Genomic DNA, 23,048 nt, shown 5'->3' on the forward strand with positions numbered 1-23,048 from the left:
ACTTGGTTGCAGAGGTGTATGATTCATGCAGTCCGCTTCTTTAATCCTTTCCTGTCTTGTAAATGATGACATGACATTTGATGAAGGCCTACTGTTCACCCAGTCAATCAACCAATCCAATCAAACCATTAATAGGTATTTGATTGATCCCACTTTTTACTGCAGAGTTTATTACTCAATAGTCAAATGTGATTTAACGCACATCCTTAACTTGCATGCAGGGCCGCAAAAAGTCGGTATAAAGTAAATAGAGCCCGCACACTCATAAACTCCTCGACGTATCTTTATTGATAAAAAACGTATGAGTGTGCAGCTAACTGGCTAGCTAATTAACTGATGTGGTTAAAGCTTTATTCTGGGATTTGGGATGCTGTTCAATGGTAATTTAAATTCTTAATTGAAACCTATTGATTCTTGAAGAATTTATAAATGCCTCATGAGCTTAGCATATCAGTCATTAACATAACCTAAAATATTAGGTTTTATTACTCATTGTTTACAAACAACAAAATATGTTTAAAACGATCTCTTACATATCATGGACTGTCAGTCCTTGCATATAGAGTGCTGTCTATTAATTTTAAGAGAGGTTACAGTTCCTTAACCCATCCCTCAGCTATATACCAAAACACGTGCCCTGTTATATTTTTTATTTTTATCACAGACTCAAGCTTTAATTGTGAGGTTTACCAGCTTCATTCTAAGGACTGAAAGGCTGAGTCATTATTCCAAAGAGAAGCGGGCTCCTCTGGTCTTGGTGCTGCTCAGAACACAAACTGTGCACCTCAGCTAAACCAGCATGGTTACAAGGGCAGAACAGTGACACAGAGCGATAGGCCCACCTGTGCTGACCTCAGACTTTCACTCGACACTCTCTGTACCTGAGTTGGGTGCGTCACATCTGTGGCCATACTTAGAGGGTGGTCTGTCGAAAGAATTTCTGATAAAAGGAAAGTATTGATTGTATGAAGCATATATATGGCGCATTCGGAAAGTATTCAGACACCTTGACTTTTTCCACATTTTGTTTTACATTACAGCCTTATTCTAAAATTGATTAAATTGTTTCCCCCCCTCATCAATCTACACACAATACCCAATAATGACAAAGCAAAAACTGTTTATTCAAAATAAAAAACTGAAATATCACATTTACATAAGTATTCAGACCCTTTACTGAGTACTTTGTTGAAGGACCTTTGGCAGCGATTACAGCCTCGAGTCTTCTTGGGTATGACGTTACAAGCTTGACACACCTGTATTTGTGGAGTTTCTCCTATTCTTCTCTGCAGATCATCTCAAGCTCTGTCAGGTTGGATGGGGAGCTTTGCTGCACAGCTGTTTTCAGGTCTCTCCAGAGCTGTTCGATCAGGTTCAAGTCCGGGATCTGGCTGGGCCACTCAAGGACATTCAGAGACTTGTCCCGAAGCCTCTCTTGCATTGTCTTGGCTGTGTGCTTAAGGTCGTTGTTCTTTTGGAAGGTGAACCTTCGCCCAGTCTGAGGTCCTGAGCAGGTTTTCATCAAGGATCTTTCTGTACTTTGCTCTGTTCATCTTTCCCTTGATCCTGACTAGTATCCCAGTCCTTGCCGCTGAAAAACATTGTCACAGCATGATGCTGCCACCACCATGCTTCACCTTAGGGATGGCGTCAGGTTTCCTCCAGATGTGACTCTTGGTATTCAGGTCAAAGAGTTCAATCTTTGTTTCATCAGACCAGAGAATCTTGTTTCTCATGGTCTGAGAGTCCTTTAGGTGCCTTTTGGCAAACTCCAAGTGGGATAGTCATGTGCATTTTACTGAGGAGTGGCTTCCGTCTGGCCACTCTACCATAAAGGCCTGATTGGTGGAGTGCTGCAAAGATGGTTGTCCTTCTGGAAGGTTCTCCCATCTCCACAGAGGAACTCTGGAGCTCTGTCAGAGTGAACATCGGGTTCTTGGTCACCTCCCTGACCAAGGCCCTTTTCCCCCGATTGCTCAGTTTGGCCGGGCGGCCAGCTCTAGGAAGAGTCTTTGTGGTTCTAAACTTCTTCAATTTAAGAATGATGGAGGCCCCTGTGTTCTTGGGGACCTTCAATGTTGCAGAACTGTTTTGTAACCCTTCCTCAGATTTTTCCTCAACACAATCCTGTCTCTGAGCTCTACGCACAATTCCTTCACCCACATGGCTTGGTTTTTGCTCTGAAATGCACTGTCAACTGTGGGACCTTATATAGACATGTGTGTGCCTTTCCAAATCATGTCCAATCAATTGAATTTACCACAGGTGGACTCCAATCAAGTTGTAGAAACATCTCAAGGATGATCAGTGGAAACAGGATGCACTTGAGCTCAATTTTGAGTCTCATAGCAAAGGGTCTGAATACTTATATAAATAAGGTACTTACTGTTTTTTATTTTGAAAAAATTTGTTAAAATTTCTAGAACCAGTTTTCGCTTTGTCATTATGGGGTATTGTGTGTAGATTGATGAGGAACGTTTTTTATTTAATACATTTTAGAATAAGACTTAAACGTAACAAAATGTGGAAAAAGTCAAGGGGTCCTAGTACAGTTCATTCGGAAAGTATATGTATAGTTAATATGTTCCTCCCATTGAAAGAAGACAGTTGTATGCTCATGCATGGGACTCGTGCTGACATGGCTGTGTCAGGGGTGTCAAAAAGGGAGGTTTGGAGAGGAATGCCGCAAACTCGTTTTTAGTAGTGTAATGTCCTTTCCTCTATGTGTGTGTGTGTGCACGAAGCGTGTTTGTGTGTGTGCGTGTGTGTGTGTGTGTTTGTGTGTGTGGGGGCATTTTCCTCTAGCACTCTAATTGGTGCCATCTGTCTGCTATTTTAACATGGCTTCAGAATGTAGAAATCCATTGAAAATCTCCTTCATTACTCTGGACAAAGGCAGACAAGGTCACTCCCTCTAAATAAACAATCCCAGGGGATTGTCCTGGATGGACAGATTCATTGTCAATTTCAGATAAACCCCCCACAGTTTACCTGGGTAAATTGTAAATGCCTGCTGGCTCATTGCCTTGTTTCCCTGAGTTTAAGACCCCATTATTTATCCACTTTCTCTCGCTCTCGCGCTCTCTCTCAATTCAATTCAAGGGGCTTTATTTGCATGGGAAACATATGTTAACATTGCCAAAGCAAGTGAAGTAGATAATATACGAAAGTGAAATAAACAATAAAAATGAACAGTAAACATTACACTCACAGAAGTTCCAAAATAATCAAGACATTACAAATGTGGTATTATGTATATATACAGTGTTGTAACGATGTGCAAATGGTTAAAGTACAAAGGGAAAATAAATAAATATAAATATGGGTTGTATTTACAATGGTGTTTGTTCTTCATTGGTTGCCCTTTTCTTGTGGCAACAGGTCACAAATCTTGCTGCTGTGATGGCACAATGTGGTATTTCACCCAGTAGATATGGGAGTTCATCAAAGAGTTTGTTTTAGAATTCTTTGTGGATCTGTGTAATCTGAGGGAAATATGTGTCTCTAATATGGTCATACATTGGGCAGGAGGTTAGGAAGTGCAGCTCATTTTCCACCTCATTTTGTGGGCAGTGTGCACATAGCCTGTCTTCTCTTGAGAGCCAGATCTGCCTATGGCTGCCTTTCTCAATAGCAAGGCTATGCTCACTGAGTCTGTACATAGTCAAAGCTTTCCTTAAGTTTGGGTCAGTCATAGTGGTAAGGTATTCTGCCACTGTGTACTCTCTATTTAGGGCCAAATAGCATTCTAGTTTGCTCAGTTTTTTTGTTAATTCTTTCCAATGTGTCAAGTAATTATCTTTTTGTTTTCTCATGATTTGGTTGGGTCTAATTGTGTTGCTGCCCTGGGGCTCTGTGGGGTGTGTTTGTGAACGGAGCCCCAGGACCAGCTTGCTTAGGGGACTCTTCTCCAGGTTAATCTCTCTGTATGGGATGGCTTTGTTATGGAAGGTTTGGGAATCGCTTCCTTTTAGGTGGTTGTAGAATTTAACGGCTCTTTTCTGGATTTTGATAATTAGCGGGTATCGGCCTAATTCTGCTCCTCATGCATTATTTGGTGTTTTATGTTGTACACAGAGGATATATTTTTGCAGAATTCTGCATGCAAGTCTCAATTTGGTGTTTGTCCCATTTTGTGAATTCTTGATTGGCGGTGCAGACTGCTGTACCATATTGATGTCGGCTGGAGGGAACCAGCATGTGCGCTGCTGAGGAGAGCAGGCGGATTAGGGTTGGACCGGCAGCTGTTCCTCATGAAGTTGGAGAGGCTGAGTACAGCAGGTCTCTCAGATTTTTATTCTGCAGTGCTGAGGGCCTGGCAGCTGCTAAGGCCCACACGAGAAGGGGGTGTGGAGCCTGGGCTGTGGGTGTGGAGGAGCCTATCTTCCACAACCCAGCCATCCATTTGAGATTGGTTCAGTCGGCCACCCTGCAGAGGCAACTGATGGCAGCGGGTTTACTTAGGCTGGGTGACCTGCGACTGCTGGGAGAGGAGCGGTGGAAATCCCCGTCCTGGCACACCAAACAGGAATAACGTCTCTTAGGCTGCTGGAGAGATTCCTGGAGGAGGTCCAGGAGGCACTGTCTGAGTCGGTAAGGGGGGTGTTTGAGCGGCCAAAGGGGGAGGGGCCACCAATGTTCCCGCCACTGCAGGTGACAGCAGAGACTGGGGACTGGTAAGAAGGTCTGGAGGACTTGTTCAGTTTTAACACTCCGAGCCTGGAGGAGTTTGAAGGGGTGGGAGGTAAAGCCTTCTACTACCTCTGCATCAAGGTGAGGAACATTAGGAGCCTAACAGGAGTGAAGGCACATCAGTGGCAGGGGGTATGTGGGGTGGAGAGTATCGAGGGTTTTCGATGGAGGGGGCTCTACAAACCCCCAGTACCAAAGAGGTCAGGGGACCTCCAGTGGAGGTTTCTTCATGGAGCCCTGGCCACTAACAGCTGGTTGGCACGGGTTGAACCGGGAATCGGGCAGGGGTGTCCTTCCTGTGTTATGAGAGAAACTGTGATTCATGTGTTTTCTGTGTGTGCCAGGTTGATGCCATTAATGTCTCTGTTGGAATGTCTGTGTGAGAGTTTGGGGATGGTTTTCACTGTTGGGATGTTTATAATGGGGTACAGGTATTCAAATAAGTAGAGGGCCAAATGTGTTTTGTTGAATTTTCTGTTTGCTCAGGCAAAGTTGGCTATTTGGCTAACAAGGAGAAACAGGGTCAAAGATGGAGGGATAACAGACCCTTTACTAATATTTAATGGGATGGTCTCTGGGCGCCTTAGGGTGGAATTTGAGTTCTATAAAATGTTAAAAAGTGAGGAGATGTTTCAGGAGATATGGTGTGTTGGGGGGGCTGTCTATATAGCTGGGGAAGTTCTCTCACCTTTTTCTCTATCTCTCTCACCTCTCTCTGTCAGTAGCAGACAGATACCATGCAGATGAGTGATGGCCCCAGTCGCGTCCCCGTCTTTGTGGCCCCGCCCAACGGTAACCTCCGGTCGCCAGGATGCGTCCCCGGCAGGGTCATACCTGTCCGCTCCCCGCCTCCGGCCAAGGCCCCACCCCCTCCCCCTCTGAAGCCCATTGGCCCGCCTCCTGAGTGCCGGGCAACCTTTAACCTATCAGAGGAGGGCCAGCACCGGGAGCGTGCTCAGATTCTGAGGAAAAACACCTTCATCTGCTTTAGTGTCTCCCTGGGGGCCTTTTTCCTCTTGCTCATCCTCATCCTCAGCCTCACCAGTGGAGACGTGTTGGACGGTGAGTGTGTGTTTGTGTGAGTATAAGGATGTTATGAGCTGTTAATACGGACTTGGCTAAGTTACTTAGGCCCATTGCTCCACAATACTCATAAGTTATTGACTATAGTTTTCTATCATACCCTGTTTTACTCTGACTCAGAGCTTCTCTATCTATGTGCTGTGTCTGTGATGTTGTCTTTGATTGGTCCTGTCTGTGTGCACAGAGAACTGTCCAGACCACAGCCCCTCCCTGAGCAGCTGGAACCCAGGTCACAACCCAGAGAAGGCCATGGTCGTCCGAGGGGGAGATCTGTTTCGATTGGACTCTTCTGCTACCTTCTACTCGCTAACCATCCAATCAGGAGGTAGGTTAGGTCGTCTCTCTGATCTGAACACATTTCCACCCCAGAAGTAAATATAGTCAGAGCATGCAGTATTTGGCACTGGGTTCTGAGATTAAGTTGAGAATAATATGGCTTTCTCTAGAAAGTATCATAAAGAAATGGCCTTGTTTTATGTTTTAGCCTATATCTGTCTTCCCACAGGCCGAGTGGTCTTTGCAGACAATACTGAGGGCTCCAAAAACATCACTCTCAGAACACGTAATGTGCTGATTGAAGACGGGGGTTCGCTGCACATCGGTGCCCCCAAATGCCGCTACCGCTCCCGGGCCACCATCACCCTCCTCGGCCGTTCAGACGAGAAGGCCGTAGCAGAAGTACCGGAACTGGGCCGGAAGTTCATTGGGGTACGTGGAGGCGCAACCCTGGAGCTTCACGGGGCAGAGAGGCTGTCGTGGACCCTCCTGACCCGCAGCATCCCCTCCTCAGGCCTAGCCACAGGGGGCTATGCCTTTCAGCGCAACTTTAGCCGTGGCATCAACCTGCGTGTGGTGGACCAGGACACGGCCGCCGTTCTGTTCACCGAGCGCTACGACACATATGAGTCACGGAACGACAGTCGGCGGCTCATGCAGCTTCTCCAGTCGCTGCCTGCGGGGCGCATCGTCACGCTGGCCGTGGGAGACTCTGCCACCAAGAACCTGCTGGACGAGACCAAGAGAACCATCCAGAACCTGCTGGGTAGTACCTACGTCCATGACCTCAAATACAGGTAAAAATACAGTTAAATATAATATGAATATTACCAAATTAATTTGGTAAAGAATAGACAGATAATGACTAGAGATGGAGTCGTAGGACGTGCAAGGAGTTGACCGATATCTGATATTTTCCAAATATCCATTTTGCTGCCATCACATTTTGCTGCCATCACAGCAGCAAGATTTGTGACCTGTTGCCACAAGAAAAGGGCAACCAATGAAGAACAAACACCATTGTAAATACAATCCAAAAAAAACAATACCGATAACCGATATTAACATTTTTAGTGGCCTTTTAAGCATTCTAGTACAGTTAAATAGTTAACACGCACACGGACACAGAGTTCTAAGGCACTGCATCTCAGTACAAGAGGCGTCACTACAGTCCCTGGTTCGAATCCAGGCTGTATCACATCCGGCCGTAATTGTGAGTCCCATAGGGCGGTGCACAATTGGCCCAGTGTCGTCCGGGCTGTCATTGTAAATAAGAATTTGTTCTTAACTGACTTGCGTAGTTAAATAAAGGTTACACACACACACACACCACACTGACCAAAAAGTTATTTTGTTGGCATTTACGTATGTCCCCATTACCAGTAAAACATAATCAAACCTATTTCTTTCACTTACTTGCCGTTTCATTGTTCAGTTGTATAATTCTCAACCAGGATTTCTATGGAACGCCATTTAGGTCTTTGCGTGTCAAAAAAGATACACGTCAAATAACACTATTTGACGTATCAAATAACACAACATAATCTGTTTCAGTAGCTATAGATAAAGCTAAAGCTAGCTACCCCAGAAGTTGCAGTCGAATAAATTATGCTTTATTACCAACGCGGTATTGTAAACAAATCGTTCGTGGCCGGTGATTTCTTGTTTGCTGACTTTTTGTACAGCTTTGACAGTGCTATTGTATCTTTTGACACGCAAAGACTCAAACGGCGTTCCATAGTATGTATGTTGTGAAGCTAATAGCAGTGACGCTATTACTGTGTAACTCCGGTAGGGCAACATCGAGAAAAGAAAAAAAACATTGGAAAAGTAGCGCACTTGGTAGTGTTAACCGGTCCTCGACCAGTCGGCGAAAAGCCAACATCACCCACGACAGAAAACGGTTCATTATCAAGGGCTTCCATTAGCTTGGCTTTAATGGATTTCACCTTTGAGTTGTCTCGCTGAAATTTTGACTTGTTGACTGGCAGACATTGTGGGCTGGTTTAGGAATGCTTTGTTGCACGTATAGCTAAACATTTTGTGTGGCGTCATTGCGTCATGTACCTTCGTTATATAGGTATGCACGTCAGCTTTGACATTGGTTTTGCACATCTGCATTCAACTAGACATCGATATATCGTGAACATATCGGAATCGGACGATATTAGCGAAAAATGCCAACATCGCGGTATCGGCCGATTCCGATATGTTCACGATATATCGTGCATCCCTAATCTGAAGCTGTGTCACTGGAGCGGTGTGTAACGGTTTATACTACCCATCTCATGGGAGTGATTGAGAGGGTTTGTTTTACTACGTCCTTCAAGATCAAGCCTAATCTTTCATGTCATGCCAGCAGAATCTCATCTCCTCCCTGCAAATACTGTCAACACGATTCCAGTGAAACATTCAGAGGCGTTTCTTCCTGTTTTTCCGAAGACCATATTCCGGCAGAAAGTGCACGGCTTGAGGCTTGCTTCCAGGATTTGTGCAAAATGAGCTGACTCTGTACTTTTTGCCTTTGCACAGAGTTCCCGAACAGGTCAAAAACACACTGTTCCCTGAACACAGAGGGACACATCATGCCCATTTGAATACAGATCTTTAGCAATGCCAGTGACTTGTATACTATCACGTTTCAGGTAAGACCCAGATGCAGACAACATCGAAGTAACAACAGTTTAGGCAGGCAGAGGTCAGTAATCCAGATAGGTGGGGCAAAGGTACAGGATGGCAGGCAGGCAGGCTCAGGGCAGGCAAAGGTCAGTAATCCGGAAAGGTGGGGCAAAGGTACAGGATGGCAGGCAGGGTCAGGGTCAGGGCAGGCAGAAACACCGGGAAAACTAGGAAACAGGAACAATCGAGAGACAGGAGTAGAGGGAAAAACGCTGGTAGGCTTGACAAAACAAAATTAACTGGCAACAGACAAACAGAGAACACAAGTAGAAATACACAGGGGATAATGGGGAAGATGGGCGACACCTGGAAGGGAGTGGAGACAATCACAAAGACGGGTGAAACAGATCAGGGTGGGACAGTATACAGTACAATTGATAATTCACCATATGTTCTTTTTTGGTGCTCTGCTGTAAAACCATTCCAATACTCTAGTTTGAGCATCTCACAATTTTAGACATAGAGCTCATGAAGCCTTATTTACGCACGCACACACACGCACACACGCACACACTCTCACACACACACAAACTTAGCCCAATTGAATGGAAAGTTTAGATTTTTAGTTATTTGTTGGGCACTCCTGGCCTGGGCAGCTTTCTGGTTTCAAACCCAAACCAAACCACACCAATGCACAGTGTCACGTTTCATATGTGGAGTTGTCGCCAAGGCAACGCTGCGGTCCCCAGCCCCAAATCCAATCAAACCCATAGCGTGACACTTTCATAAATAGATCACAATTCAGTCCAGCTACCTAGGCACGATAAACAGGGACTGTTATGCTTTCTGATTACACACTGATTTTGTTTGTGCATAGTATGTGTGTTTGTCTGTGTTTGTCTGTGTCTAGTATGTGTGTGTCTGTCTGTGTGAGCTAGCTAGCAGGGTCCAGGGTATTTGAGACTTGTCAGTTACAGTCATACTGTCTTAATATGACTGAGGGAGACATGATTGAAAGTACTGGGCAGGAGGTCATCTGGGTCGTGTTCATTACGGCACCCAATGGAAAAATAATAATTTTCTACGGAAAACAAAATGTGTTTCTTAAAGGACAAGTCCAGGTAGTACCTATTTGTTTCAGTTTTGCGCCTTTTGCTGCTTATTGAACACAACCCTGGATGTAATCTGGCTGGGCAGGAGTGGACAGACAGCAGGAGAACACCAGGAACTGCACAAAGGAAATGTTTTTTTACACACAGGAAATGTGTTCGATGTAGGCACTCCCAATCACACACACACACACACACACACACACACACACACAAACACACACACACACAACACACACACACCACACACACAACACACACACACACACACACACACACTCACTCATACTGGCCTATGGCATTCCTATCGCCACCATTCCCCCAGACACACACCCACATACACACACAAACAAACTCACACACCATGATCAAACACACCCATTCCATACAGTGAGGGTAATGACTAATGTCCCCTCTAAGCCGTGCGCGTGCGCGGCTGAGCAGCTCCCCTGGGACTTCTGTGCAGAAGAAATATCAGCTCGCGCAGAGAAGCACGAGATTGAACTTCACTCAACTCTCTAGTTTTTCCCTTTAGTTAACATTATCAACGGTTCCCTCTACTGTGGGAATTGCCAATATTAACCACTTTTAGCGCAACAAACCGAAACAAAACGAATTATGCAAAATTAACTATGCATGATATTTTGTTGTAGGCAGAACACACCGGAATAGGATTATTTTGCAATGACAGGCACATCAGCCCTTATTCTACAGACCGGTGTGGCATAACCAATAACCAGCTGCAGTATCCCTATATGCAAATAGACCATTGCCATATATGGATCTGTGCCAAACTGGGCTGTGTTTACAGCATGAGAGGTCGTGTCTAGATGCGCTTGTTTTAAGATCAAAGCGAGAGCTGCTTGTAGCCACACGTACACATTTGTTCATATTCTTTGCTAGTTAGTGAGTTATTAGCCCAGTTATAGCTAATTTCTAGTCAGCAATGGGGGAGTGGTTGCTTCCCACAAGAGCACAAAACGTGTGCATTTCTAGACATTTTTGAAAAGTGAGTCAGGTAAATATCATTTTTTTCTGTCTTAAAGGGGCAGTGTTGTATTTTGAGATAGGCTTGAATAATCTAAGTAGCCAATAGGCAGAGGGTAGCATAATTTGTCTGATTCTCTGTAATAACGGTATGGGAATATGAATTAACTTTATTTTGTAAAGTGGTTTCTTGCATCAAACAACACATTTTCAGTCACCTTGTCTGAAGGACAAGTGGATTAACAGGATAGTGTCAAGCCCTGCATATTTTTTCCAAAAGTCGAATGGAATGTGGGCCTACATTGAAGACAACACATTGGCTGCTACAGTAGGCTGAATGATAGCTATTTCCATGCTAAAATGTAATGGGATGCATTTTTTCCATTGTTATTGATGGTAGGCCTAGATTATGACCAAATAGCCACAGTAGCCTACTTGGCCACTGTTATAACTGTAACTTAAAGCGGGTACAGCCTCAGTGTTCACAGTAAACGCACACCAGAAGTTGCGCACACACACACACATTGAGTGTAATAGCTGCTGGGAGGACAGGGTGCTTTCACAGATGGTTCCTGTTTGTATTTCAGCGGGTAAATGGTAGAGAGGCTCTTTGATCTGCTAAATGGCATATTGGCCCGTGATTGTGTCGTTAGGACCAGCCTCAACAGAGAGCTGACAGTCGGGCCTACTTCCAGACGTCATCGTATGGAGTGCCCTGTCAGATGTGAAGCCTAAAGAAGTACAGGGGAAAGGTTTTAAAAAGGTAACACAAGGGGAAAGGTTTTAAAAAGGTAACACAAGGAGAAAGGTTTTAAAAAGGTAACACAAGGGGAAAGGTTTTAAAAAGGTAACACAAGGGGAAAGGTTTTAAAAAGGTAACACAAGGGGAAAGGTTTTAAAAATGTCACGACGCCTGAAAAGGGTACATGATGGTTGAAGATAATGACTGTGTGATTGTGAAGAGAGAATTCCTGATGACGGGGCATAAAGCTTATTTGATGTTTAAAAGTCTAAGCCATTGGGGGTTTTTACTAAGCTGACATATGGAATTGTTTTAAGATGGTCATACCATGGATCATTTAACTATTTGATTTGGAGTTATAGGACCGCTTTATGTCACGTTCTGACCTTAGTTCCTTTGTTATGTCTTTATTTTAGTTTGGTCAGGGTGTGAGTTGGGGTGGGCATTCTATGTTGTTTTTCTATGTTTTGTTCTGTATTTATATTTCTATGTGTTTGGCCTAGTATGGTTCTCAATCAGAGGCAGGTGTCAGTCGTTGTCTCTGATTGGGAGCCATATTTAGGTAGCCTGTTTTCTATTGTGTTTTGTGGGTGATTGTTTCCTGTGTTAGTCCCGTATGGTGCAAACACTGTTTCGGTTTTCATTTATTCTCTTGTTCTTTTGTATTTTGTATTCATTCTCGATTAAATGATATTATGGATACGTACCACGCTGCATTTTGGTCCTCCTCTCCTTCCACCAACGAAAGCCGTTACACTTTATGAAAAAACAAAAAAACAAAACAATTATTTGATCAATTATAGAATTTGGCCTTTACTACTATAGCGCATAGAAACACATTGAATAACACGTTCATAAATAGCAAAATAGACAGTCAAAAAGAAATCAGGAGATGTAAGAAGTCTGTCTTATACAGTATCTAGGATATGTAAGAAGTCTGTCTACCTCAATACTTCCATTCATTTGTACGGGTTACCTTCAGACGAGTCCCGTGACACTTGTGGGAAGATAAGCAAAACAGAGAACACCATCGTGTTCGTGAGAGTCTCATCTTTCCATAGAGTGGTCATATTCGGGCACTACAGATGGTTTCGTGAGAAGTCCGGTTTTCGGGAAGTCTCATTGTCTGACTAACACCGCTGTAGATCGGCCATCTTTCACCGCAGATGCATAAGGCCGACATAGGCGGATGCAGCCCATACAAAAAAAACATATCTCTAACTTAAACTGACAGCATTTTATGGGGATTTTAAAAATATGTTGCTTAGATTGATGCATGTCAATAGACTCTTTAAGGAGTAACCAAACAAAATGCTTTTATGAAAGGTGATGACATTGTTTTGACGTTGTGTTGATGCTGACATTTCACTCTACACCCTTCACTGGTCCAGATGAATGACCCCTGCTCCACACCCAAGCCTTGAACCAGGGGATTCATAGACTTATCTCCACTTCAGAGGCAGATTGGGTTTTTGCCTTGTGGGTATTGTGGTGTGCTGGACTGAGAGATCCACCGCTATCTCGCTCGAATACTTCCTTCATTTTTATGATGCCAATTCTCAGTCTATGTGATTGAGGTGAATGTGATGACCACACACACACACACACACGGACACTATTCATGTCAGTTTGGTCACACCCTTTGCTTGACTAGCTCTTACATAGCTGCTAAATCATACATAAGAATGTTGTCCTGTTGATACTCCCAATGCTTTCTTTACAGTGGTCACTACAGGACTACATGACTACAATAATATGCAGTTAAATATGTTATGCATACACTCTTAGAAAGAGGGTTCCAAAAGGGTTCTCCGGCTCTCCTCATAGTCCCAGTCGGTATTAGATGGTACGTTGCGGCCCTGCCTGCCTGTGGGGAAAATAACCTGTGGTTACCTAGGTTACTCCATTGACTCACAGCAAAAACGTGACCTTTTTCAAACTAAATGTTCTTGTCATATCTGTTTGTTTTAGTCAATTTCAAAACTACATTTAAGAAAAGTACAACATGTGCAAAGATTACTTTTCAACATTGCCTGCTCCATAGTGTTCTCACTACTTAGAAAAACCTAATATTGTAGGGCTTCTCTCATCCCCCTATTTATGATGGTGCTAGCAGCCATGTGAGGGAGTGCTAGCTAGCCAAGACCAACAACACAACAAAAAGAACTATACAGCTACAAGTAGTGAGTGGAGTAACACATGTACAATACTAAACAAGTTAAATGTCTTACCTGTGATGAAATGTTTTCCACACACATAGCTACGTGTAGCTTACTTGGACACCGGGTCCCCACATTTCCCAGTCTCCCACGTCTCCCAGATCTCCCACGTCTCCCAGATCTCCCACGTCTCCCAGTCTCCCAGATCTCCCACGTCTCCCAGATCTCCCACGTCTCCCAGTCTCCCAGATCTCGCACATCTCCCACATCTCCCACGTCTCCCACATCTCCCAGTCTCCCACATCTCCCACGTCTCCCAGATCTCCCACGTCTCCCAGATCTCCCACGTCTCCCACATCTCCCACGTCTCCCAGATCTCCCACGTCTCCCAGTCTCCCACATCTCCCAGTCTCCCATGCCCAATAGCCTGAAGCCACAGTGCTCTTCTCACAGGCTCTATTTCCCTACGTGCGACGTTGCAATCCGTAGGTTGGGATTTTTTACCTAGTTGCATTTATGTTGAACAACACAGCAGCTTTTCGGCATGTTTTGTTATTTCTTTATAACAACAAATTGACTATGAAGTTGCCTCTCTTACAATAGGAAATAATTTTTGTTTTCCTCAATTTGTGGGCATGGTCGAGGGGAATTCCTTATTATTATGTGAATACCGACTGGGACTATGGGAGAACCCTTTTTGGTTCCAGGTAAAACCCTTTGTGTAAAGGGTTCTACCTGGAACCAAAAAGAGTTCTTCAAAGGGTTCTCCTATGGGGACAGCTGAAGAACCCTTTTAGGTTCTAGATAGCCCATTTTTTTGCAAGAGTGTAGAGACAAATAACATAACAACAAGCCTTATTGTAAAACAATAAAAAAGGCTCATACCGGCTTATAACAAGTTATAGAGCATATCTGCCTGGATGCTTTAAGTGTTACCTCGATTTCTTAACAACTTCTAAAGCTCAAACTCTGTGTCTCTGTCCACAGGCAGGCCTGGGCACTGGTATCTGTAATTGGTGGAGGGAACGGCTCGTGTTCCGAGGACGTGCGGGAACATGAGAACCATGACACGGGAGGAAAGGCGCTGGCCCGGAAGAACTTCAGCACTGTGGACGGTGTCGGCTTCTCTGTCACCGCGTACAGCGAATGGAGGAACGGTGGGTCATTATAACCAGTGTGGCTTTACATAAACCCTGCAGCTAGAATGGTTTATAACTTGTTACATTTCTTATCTTTTAAAATGTCCATAACCGCTTTAGAGTCCATTATACCTACAGGCTTTAAGAAAAGTGTTACCACATTGGTAACCCAATATCACAAATATAGCTTAAGGAGAGCATTATTGTAGGTGCTTGTTTACTTGTGTATGTCATTAATTGTCTGCTCATTGAACAGGTCATATCAGGCTCTTCACATAGTCAGGAATGCCATGTAAAAGCAAAGCTTACACTCAGATTCTCTGATCTTGCAGCTTTTCCTGGATGGTGTATGTGTGGGGGGTTCAAGTGGTTAGTGTTTACAGGCTAGATCAATCAGCTGGACTGAACATTCCTGAGCGTGTGCGGGCAGGGTCCTCCTGTCACCAGGGCAAACAGCAGGTCCCCAGGAGGGGGTTTGGGTTTGGCACTGGTATGTCCAGTAAGCTGGGATGTTTGTTCTCATACAGTCTTACTCTCACACTTCAATGGTCCACAGAGTCAGTTCAAGATACACTATGGAGGTTTGTGATTGTTTTTGTCTAACTTTTAGCTTGAATGTTGGGTGTATGGTATGGTTCAGATTTGTTGTCTCATTAAACCACACAAATCCTTAGTTTTATCTACATTTCCTGGAAAATGTGACTTTTCTTGACTCTAGATCCTGTTTTCGCCATTAGTTATTTGGTATGCAGGTAGAAAACTGCTAATCCAACAGATGTTATCTGTGCTCTTCCAGGTTTTCCCATATCTGGGTTCCAGGTGGATGCTGTGGACCAGGTAGTCCTCAACCTTCAGGATGATGTACACACCTGGCAACCCGGGAACCATATTGTGGTTGCCAGTACTGACTATTCCATGCATCAGGCAGAGGAGTTCACACTCCTTCCCTGCCCCCACTGCACCAGCAGACAGGTCAGAGTTCAAGGTGAGTGAAAAATAAGGTAGTGTTTGTACATTTATGGGGGCTTACTTTAATTCTGATATTGAGTATCACTGCTGTGTTTTTAACTGGATATGGTATGATATAAAAATAAGTATTATTTATTTATAAATCCTGAGCCATGGTCTTTCATTTTTAGTTCTATAAATTACCCTTGGGAAGAGACAGGTAGTCTCCCTGTCTGTCTGTCTGTCTCTCTGTCTCTGTCTCTCTCTGTCTCTTTTCTCTCTCTCTCTGTCTCTCTCTCTCTCCTGCTCTCTCTCTCTCTCTCCTGCTCTCTCTCTCTCTCTCCTGCTCTCTCTCTCTCTCTCTCTCTCTCTCTCTCTCTCTCTCGCTCTCTCTCTCAAATTCAAATGACTTTATTGGTATGGGAAGTGTTTCCACATACATTGCCAAAGCAAACATATAGGCACATCAAATCAATGATGACGCAGATAGATAATAATAGGAAAAATAATAATGCTCAATGAGTAGTAACAATTAACAGGACACTACAGTAAGAAATGAATGAGGACAATAATTAAAAAGTGAGAAAGACATAGCAATGCTATTGTTCTGGTTGGTCGTTCCACTGGCTGTCCCTACGGGTGTGGCAGGAAGATACATATTTTGCCGCTAATATGGCACAACGGGGGGGGGGGGGGGGTTCTCCCAATAGATATTGGATTTTCTTCTTTTCTGTTTTGGTTTCAAAATGTTTGTATTTGTTTTCAAATTTGGGAAAGAAAATTGCCTGTAAGTCTCTATTGTTCTCGCGGACTCTCTCTCTTTCTCTCTCTCTCTTAATTTCAGCTACACTCCCCATTGGTAAACAGGGGGCCTGTTGGATCATTGCCTATTTCTCTGAGTTTAAGAAATGAACAGTAAACATTATACTCACAAAAGTTTACATTTCAGATGTATTTATTTCTCTCTCTCTCTCTGTCCCTCCCTCCATCGTCCTGTTTTCTGCTGTGTGTGTGGATGCCAGTCCGGTTTTATAAACTGTCCATGGTGTCACAGGCCCAGCGAGCAAAACTGGTTGCAATGACATCATGGTCAGATTGTATACTGGTTGTAAGGAATTTTCGTTCACTTCTTTTTAGCAATAACGACCAAAAAAAAGACCTCATCTGGTTGTAATCTGACCAGATAACAGCCAAAATATGACGTCTTGATCTTGTTATGAAAAGGACATCATAACCTGGTTGTAACAAAGACCAGTTTGTTGTAATCTGGTCTGGCGTTCCACCCTGTGTAGTCCCCTGTCTGCCAACACCTCTGTTTTGGCCCACTGCTCTGATGTCGACACAAGCCACCTCCCTTCCTGGAGCAAGGGCTGTGTGTGGTGTATCTCTCTCGCTCTCGCTCGCTCGCTCTCTCTCTCTCATATTTATATATGTTTGTGAGGTGAAGCACACATCCTGTGGTTGGCACTGGCAGCAGTCGGCTTGCCATATTGGGAGACTATAATGACAAACCGACAGTCTCATCTCATTCTCTCTAAATTGTTTTCATGGCTAGAAAGAGAGGTGCTGATGCTGTTCTGTTTGGGATTAAGGTCACTCACCTGGCCCCATCAAATTAAATCCAAACCTACTGTATCGAGACAACCATATATTTGGCTGACTGTTGTTAATATGAACACTTTTAAATATCATAATAATATGTATGTCTAAATGTTTACATACAACAATTTGTTGTTGCTTTCACTGATATATGACAATAGTACATGCTATGAAGTTTGTGTACTATGTGTCCCCTCTCCCAGGGAGGCCCCAGTTTGGTCACATGGGGGAGATTGTGGACGGGGTGGACATGCGAGCGGAGGTGGCACTGCTCAGCAGAAACATACTCATCTATGGGGAGATGGAAAACACCTGCTATGGAAACAACTGGTGCCAGTTCTTTAGCCACGACACTTACGGTGGACACATCAAGGTGTGTGCTTATGTAACCATGTGTAGCTGTGAGTATAGGGTCTGTGTTGAACCTTGAGCCTGCCTGCCCTGTGCATTTCAGCCTGAGATATGTGCTTATTTAATGCCATTAAGTCTAGTGTAATCATGTTGAACATGACCATATTGCTGTGGCGGAGGGTCATTAGAGCATTCAGCAGACGCTGAATGACTGAGGACATTCATCACTCACACATGATCTAACAACATGTAATGTTCATTAGGTACTTAATGGAAGAAAACAGACTGAAACAGGGAGGGACTACCTGGCCTTCTCCAATAAGAAATTGGTTGCAAATGGTTTCCGTTGCATGCCCTAATGAACACAACCCAGGCACCACTCAGAGAAAGAGGGGGCATGGATGAGCAACACTCACTACTCTTAATGTTTTGTGTTTCAGTATTGTAATCCTCCTTTGTCCTTTTTTACTCTGTATATTTCACAACCCCACTGAGCACACAGACACCTCAAACACTTACTCAGACCAACGTCAATGCACACACCCCTCCCTCACACACACACACACACACACACACACACACACACACACACACACACACACACATTCTCTGTATCCAGGATGCACAAGTACAATGTTTGCCCTGTATAATGTGTTACATACTCATGCTCTCTTCTGATAAATACATAATAACATTCCTCTTGCCTTATGTAAAAGCAGCCCTTTTGCAGTAAATGGAAAAACCCCTTGTTTCTTGACTGTAGAGAGTTCTGTCCAAGTGTAGTGTGTGTGTGTGTGTGAGAGAGTTTGGGTGAGTGAATGAGTGAGTTACAGTTAGCTTGAGGGATTGGCCAATATCTCCTTAACACAAAACAGACAATGTGGAAAAGGCCATATACCTAAGAAAGACCTCCCTGAGTTTACTGCATATTTTTGTGTCTATTTGCTCATTAGGTCATATTTGTGTGGGTCTCTCTCTCTGTCTCTCTCTGCCCCTCTCTCTCTGTCTCACTCTTCTCTCTCTGTGTCTCACTCTTCTCTCTCTTTGTCTCCCTCTCTCTGTCACTATCTGTCTCCCTCTCTCTGTCACTATCTGTCTCTCTCTCTCTCCCCCTCTCTCTGTCTCACTCTTCTCTCTCGGTGTCTCACTCCTCTCTCTCTGTCTCACACTCTTCTCTCTCTCTCACACTTCTCTCTCTGTGTCTCACTCTTCTCCCTGTGTGTGTGTGTGTCTCTCTCTCTCTCTCTTTCTCTTTCTCTTTCTGTATAGCATTGTTTGTGCTCAGATCATCTCAGTTGTTGCTTGATGTCAATAGATGTAACTGTAAAATAGAGCCACCAATAGATCAGGAGAACCAGAGTAATATGATACAACACAGCACAACACCATACCACACAGCACAACACACTACACAACACAGCACAACACAACACACCACACCACACCACACCACACAGCACAGCTTACTCTCTCTCTCTTTACTCTCTACCCCATTTCTCCTCAGATATTTGGGAACTTCACTTCGGTGCACCTGTCCCACGTGGAGCTGAGGAACATGGGGCAGCAGGAGCAGGGCCGCTACCCGGTCCACTTCCACCGCTGTGGGGATGTTGACTGGCGAGGGGGCTACCGGGAACCAGCATACGTGGACGGCCTCTCCATCCACCACTCCTTCTCCCGCTGCATCACCATCCACGCCACCAATGGCCTGCTGGTGTGTGTGTGCTGTATGTGTGTGCACGTGTGTGTCAGGGCTGGGGTCAATTATAATTGAATGCAGTCAATTCAGGAAGTGATAAAAAAAAAACTTTTGAAAAACTTCTCAGTTTATTGATAAATCATTGAAAATAGATGTAATTTAAGTTTACTTCATGGTTTGACTGTCTTTAATTCGAATTGACTCCAGCCGTAGTGTGTGTGTATGTGCCGTATCTGTGATAAAACTTGGGGAAATGAGGACCATATGACGTCAGTCATGAAATAAATGAATGTCAAATGCGTTGACCATCATTCAGATAACATGATGCAGCAACTCCAAGCTGCTTTCCTGCTCTGCTCCTGTCATTGGTGTGTAGAGTTTCCCAAATGTTTCTCCTCTCCAGGTGAAGGACACTGTAGGCTATGACACCCTGGGTCACTGTTTCTTCCTGGAGGACGGGATAGAGCAGAGGAACACGTTCTTCCACAACCTGGGTTTGGTGACCCGACCAGGAACGCTCCTGCCCACCGACCGCAACGAGACCATGTGCACCAGCATCCGAGACAAAGTGTATAAGAACTATACACCTTCGCCGAGCATGGAGTGCAAGTAAGACAGAACATACTTTTCTGGCCGCAGATAGAAAGAGTAAACAAGTGACTGAGGGGAAATTAGAGGAACAAAATGAAAGTGAAAAGAGGCAGAAATGAGAAAAAAATATAGCTCAATAAGAAAGAGTAATGGAAGTAAGGGGGGTGTGGTGTGTCAGGTTTTACTGGGTTGGACAGGCCTACTGTGGGGTGTGGTGTGTCAGGTTTTACTGGGTTGGACAGGCCTACTGTGGGGTGTGGTGGTGTCAGGTTACTGGGTTTGGACAGGCCTACTGTGGTGTGGTCCAGGTTTTACTGGGTTGGACAGGCCTACTGTGGGGTGTGGTGTGTCAGGTTTTACTGGGTTGGACAGGCCTACTGTGGGGGGTGGTGTGTCAGGTTTTACTGGGTTGGACAGGCCTACGATGGGGTGTGGTGAGTCAGGTTTTACTGGGTTGGACAGGCCTACTGTGGTGTCAGGTTTTACTGGGTTGGACAGGCCTACTGTGGGGTGTGGTGTGTCAGGTTTTACTGGGTTGGACAGGCCTACTGTGGGGTGCATGTAGTTCTTGGGCATTGGGTGTCTCACCTTTTCGCCAACCCTTACTGTCGGCTTTGGACCAGGCTACTGTTGGGGTTGGGGTGTGGTGGTGTACCACGCGTGTTTACTCGGGTTGGACATGGCTCGTCTATCACTAGTGCGGTTGGTGTGGTGGTGTCAGTTTTTACTCGCGGCTTGGTGGTTACAGCCGATCCTCAATACCTGAGAGAATGAACTGAACGGGTTTTTCAGGTATGTCCTCCCACTTTTGTGTAGAGTGCTACGACGCACGTCCCTTATTCAGCAAAATCAACTCACACCGCTGCATGGGAATGTGTTTATCATGGGTCTTGTCTATTTACTCACTGCGGGTGAAGGTTTACTGAGCACACAGGAGGTCTGGTCTGGGGAGCTTAGGACACGGTGGTGTATGTGGTTGGTTGCTCGTTGGGTGAGAAGAGAGAGTACGTTATGAGTATTGAGTCCGTTGTGGGCTGGTTTAACGCTGTCTTTTAGTTCTGTTTGTGTGGTGTAGTAGCGTTTTGTAGTTTGTTTGTTACTGTGGTGTTTGGTTGTTTGTATGATGAGATCGTTTCTATAGCTTTGTTACGCCTGCTTGATGCTGTGAAAGCAGTAAGTCAGTAGCTCGTTGGTGGTGAGCAGTAACGGCTACAGTTCGACTCCGTGTGTTGTAGATATGTTTACTCGGGTGCTACGTGATGTTGGTGGTTGGTTGGTTGTGTTAGAGATTGAAGATCAGAGAGACGCGCAGAGAGTTATCAGGTGTTTTCGACTGGTGTTAAGGGTGTACTTTATGCTGGTATGTGTAACGTGTGTTGGCTGGCGCTGGGTTTGACAATAAACTTGAAGTATGTAGGGACGTTGGGATTTGGAGATCTGGGTGTTGGTTGTTGTTGTGTGATTTTTGGTAATAAGAAAACTCTTGGCTCACAAAAAACAAAGGAATGTATCTTTAGGATATTTTTGTTGTTGGTTTTTTAGGTGTTAGTGAGGGTTGGATATCTTGGATGGTGGAGAATATTAGGGGCTAGGACTGAAATTGTCTTTATTTTTGGAATTATCCATTTTAAGGAATATAAGGCATGTAAATCAGATGCTCATGCAATAATTACGATGGGCAAATACAGGTCAGTGTGGTGTGCTCGGCTTACGCGTAAGACATCTTTCCTCTCCACGAAAGTGGGCCATCTTGGGGTTTGGCTATGTGGGCTCCAGGGCTTGTTCTGTTTGTATGGTTACATAGCAGTCCTTGTGTGGTTGTGCTGAAATGAGTCTAATAGACCTCCTACATATGAGAGAGCATAGTCTTACTGGGTTGCGCTAGTGATTGTCTATCGCGAGTCCCAATTGGCATAAAATCCTACTGCATATAGTGGACCATATTCGGCTGCCATGCATGTGCTAGTCAGCTGGGGTCGCCCTTGTTGCACTGCTGTATCTTAGACCTATTGCTTCTCCCACATTCCTCAGGCTTTCTAACACAATGAAATAGGACCAAACAATGTCTCGATTTCCCTAAGAGCTTCTTTAGTGGGTGTATTCCTCAAATGATAACAGGAGATAGAATCACAAACAGGATGTAAGCACTCGAGGAGGAGGGACTGAGACTTTGTGAGATAAGAAGTGAAGAGGGCCACCTTCCATCCCTCAGGACTTTATAGGTCTTACCTATAATCACATAGTGCTCCCTAGGCAGTGGCTACCGGTTCTCTCATCGGTCAAAAAGTGATGAGGACCGCTGCATCACAAAGTCCTCGATTGCGTAGATCGAGATAATCAGGATGTCTCTACATATTTTAAGCATACAATACAACGCAAATACCCATATACACACCAGGAAACTAGACTAAGGCTTCAACACTCGGGCAGTGGGGTGTATTTATATAAGCAGGAAAAAACATCAATAATACAGACTTTAATCATTTATCCTGTCTCTAGTTCAAGACAATTGGTATCAATGTGGCTGTGCATTATACTCATGACAGTAACTCCCTCTGTGCATACTCAAGGACAGTAACTCTCTCTGTGCAATACTCAAGGACAGTACTCTCTCTGTGCAATACTCTAAGGGACGTTTCTCTTTTCTCTCCTCTCTCTCTCTTTTTCTCTCTCTCTCTCTCTCTCTCTCTCTCCTCTCTCTCTCTCTCTCTCTCGTCTCTCTCTCTCTCTCTCTTCTGCCTCTCTCTCTCTCTCTCCTCTCTTCTCTTCTCTCTCTGCTTCTCTCTCTTCTCTCTCTCTCTCTCTCTCTCTCTCGCTCTCTCTCTCTCTCTTCTCTCTCTTGCTCTCTCTTCTTCTCTCTCCTCCTTCTCTCTCTCTCTCTTCTTCTCTCTCTCTCTCTCTCTCTCTCTCTCTCTCTCTCTCTCCTCTTCTCTCTCTTCTCTCTCTCTCTCTCTCTCTCTCTCTCTCTCCCTCTCCTCTTCTCTCTCTCTCTCTCTTCTCTCTCTCTCTTCTCCTCTCTCATTTTTATATATACTGCTGTCTCGACTCTGATTG

The 23,048-nt window shown here is 44.5% G+C and overlaps 1 protein-coding gene across 1 annotated transcript in view; it reads left to right on the forward strand.

Moving 5' to 3' along the window:
• Window positions 1-23,048, forward strand: part of cemip2 (cell migration inducing hyaluronidase 2) — a 41,308-nt gene that overhangs the window by 556 nt on the left and 17,704 nt on the right. Inside the window, exons 2-9 of the mRNA XM_070446870.1 lie at window positions 5,418-5,754; window positions 5,960-6,100; window positions 6,281-6,848; window positions 14,655-14,824; window positions 15,603-15,791; window positions 17,557-17,726; window positions 19,209-19,418; window positions 19,807-20,012. Of these exons, the coding sequence (XP_070302971.1) occupies window positions 5,430-5,754; window positions 5,960-6,100; window positions 6,281-6,848; window positions 14,655-14,824; window positions 15,603-15,791; window positions 17,557-17,726; window positions 19,209-19,418; window positions 19,807-20,012 (1,979 nt within the window). The 5' untranslated portion in view covers window positions 5,418-5,429. The remainder of the gene's footprint in view (window positions 1-5,417; window positions 5,755-5,959; window positions 6,101-6,280; window positions 6,849-14,654; window positions 14,825-15,602; window positions 15,792-17,556; window positions 17,727-19,208; window positions 19,419-19,806; window positions 20,013-23,048) is intronic.

Source organism: Salvelinus sp. IW2-2015, linkage group LG15 (assembly GCF_002910315.2).
Source record: "Salvelinus sp. IW2-2015 linkage group LG15, ASM291031v2, whole genome shotgun sequence".
Lineage (NCBI taxonomy): Eukaryota > Metazoa > Chordata > Actinopteri > Salmoniformes > Salmonidae > Salvelinus > Salvelinus sp. IW2-2015.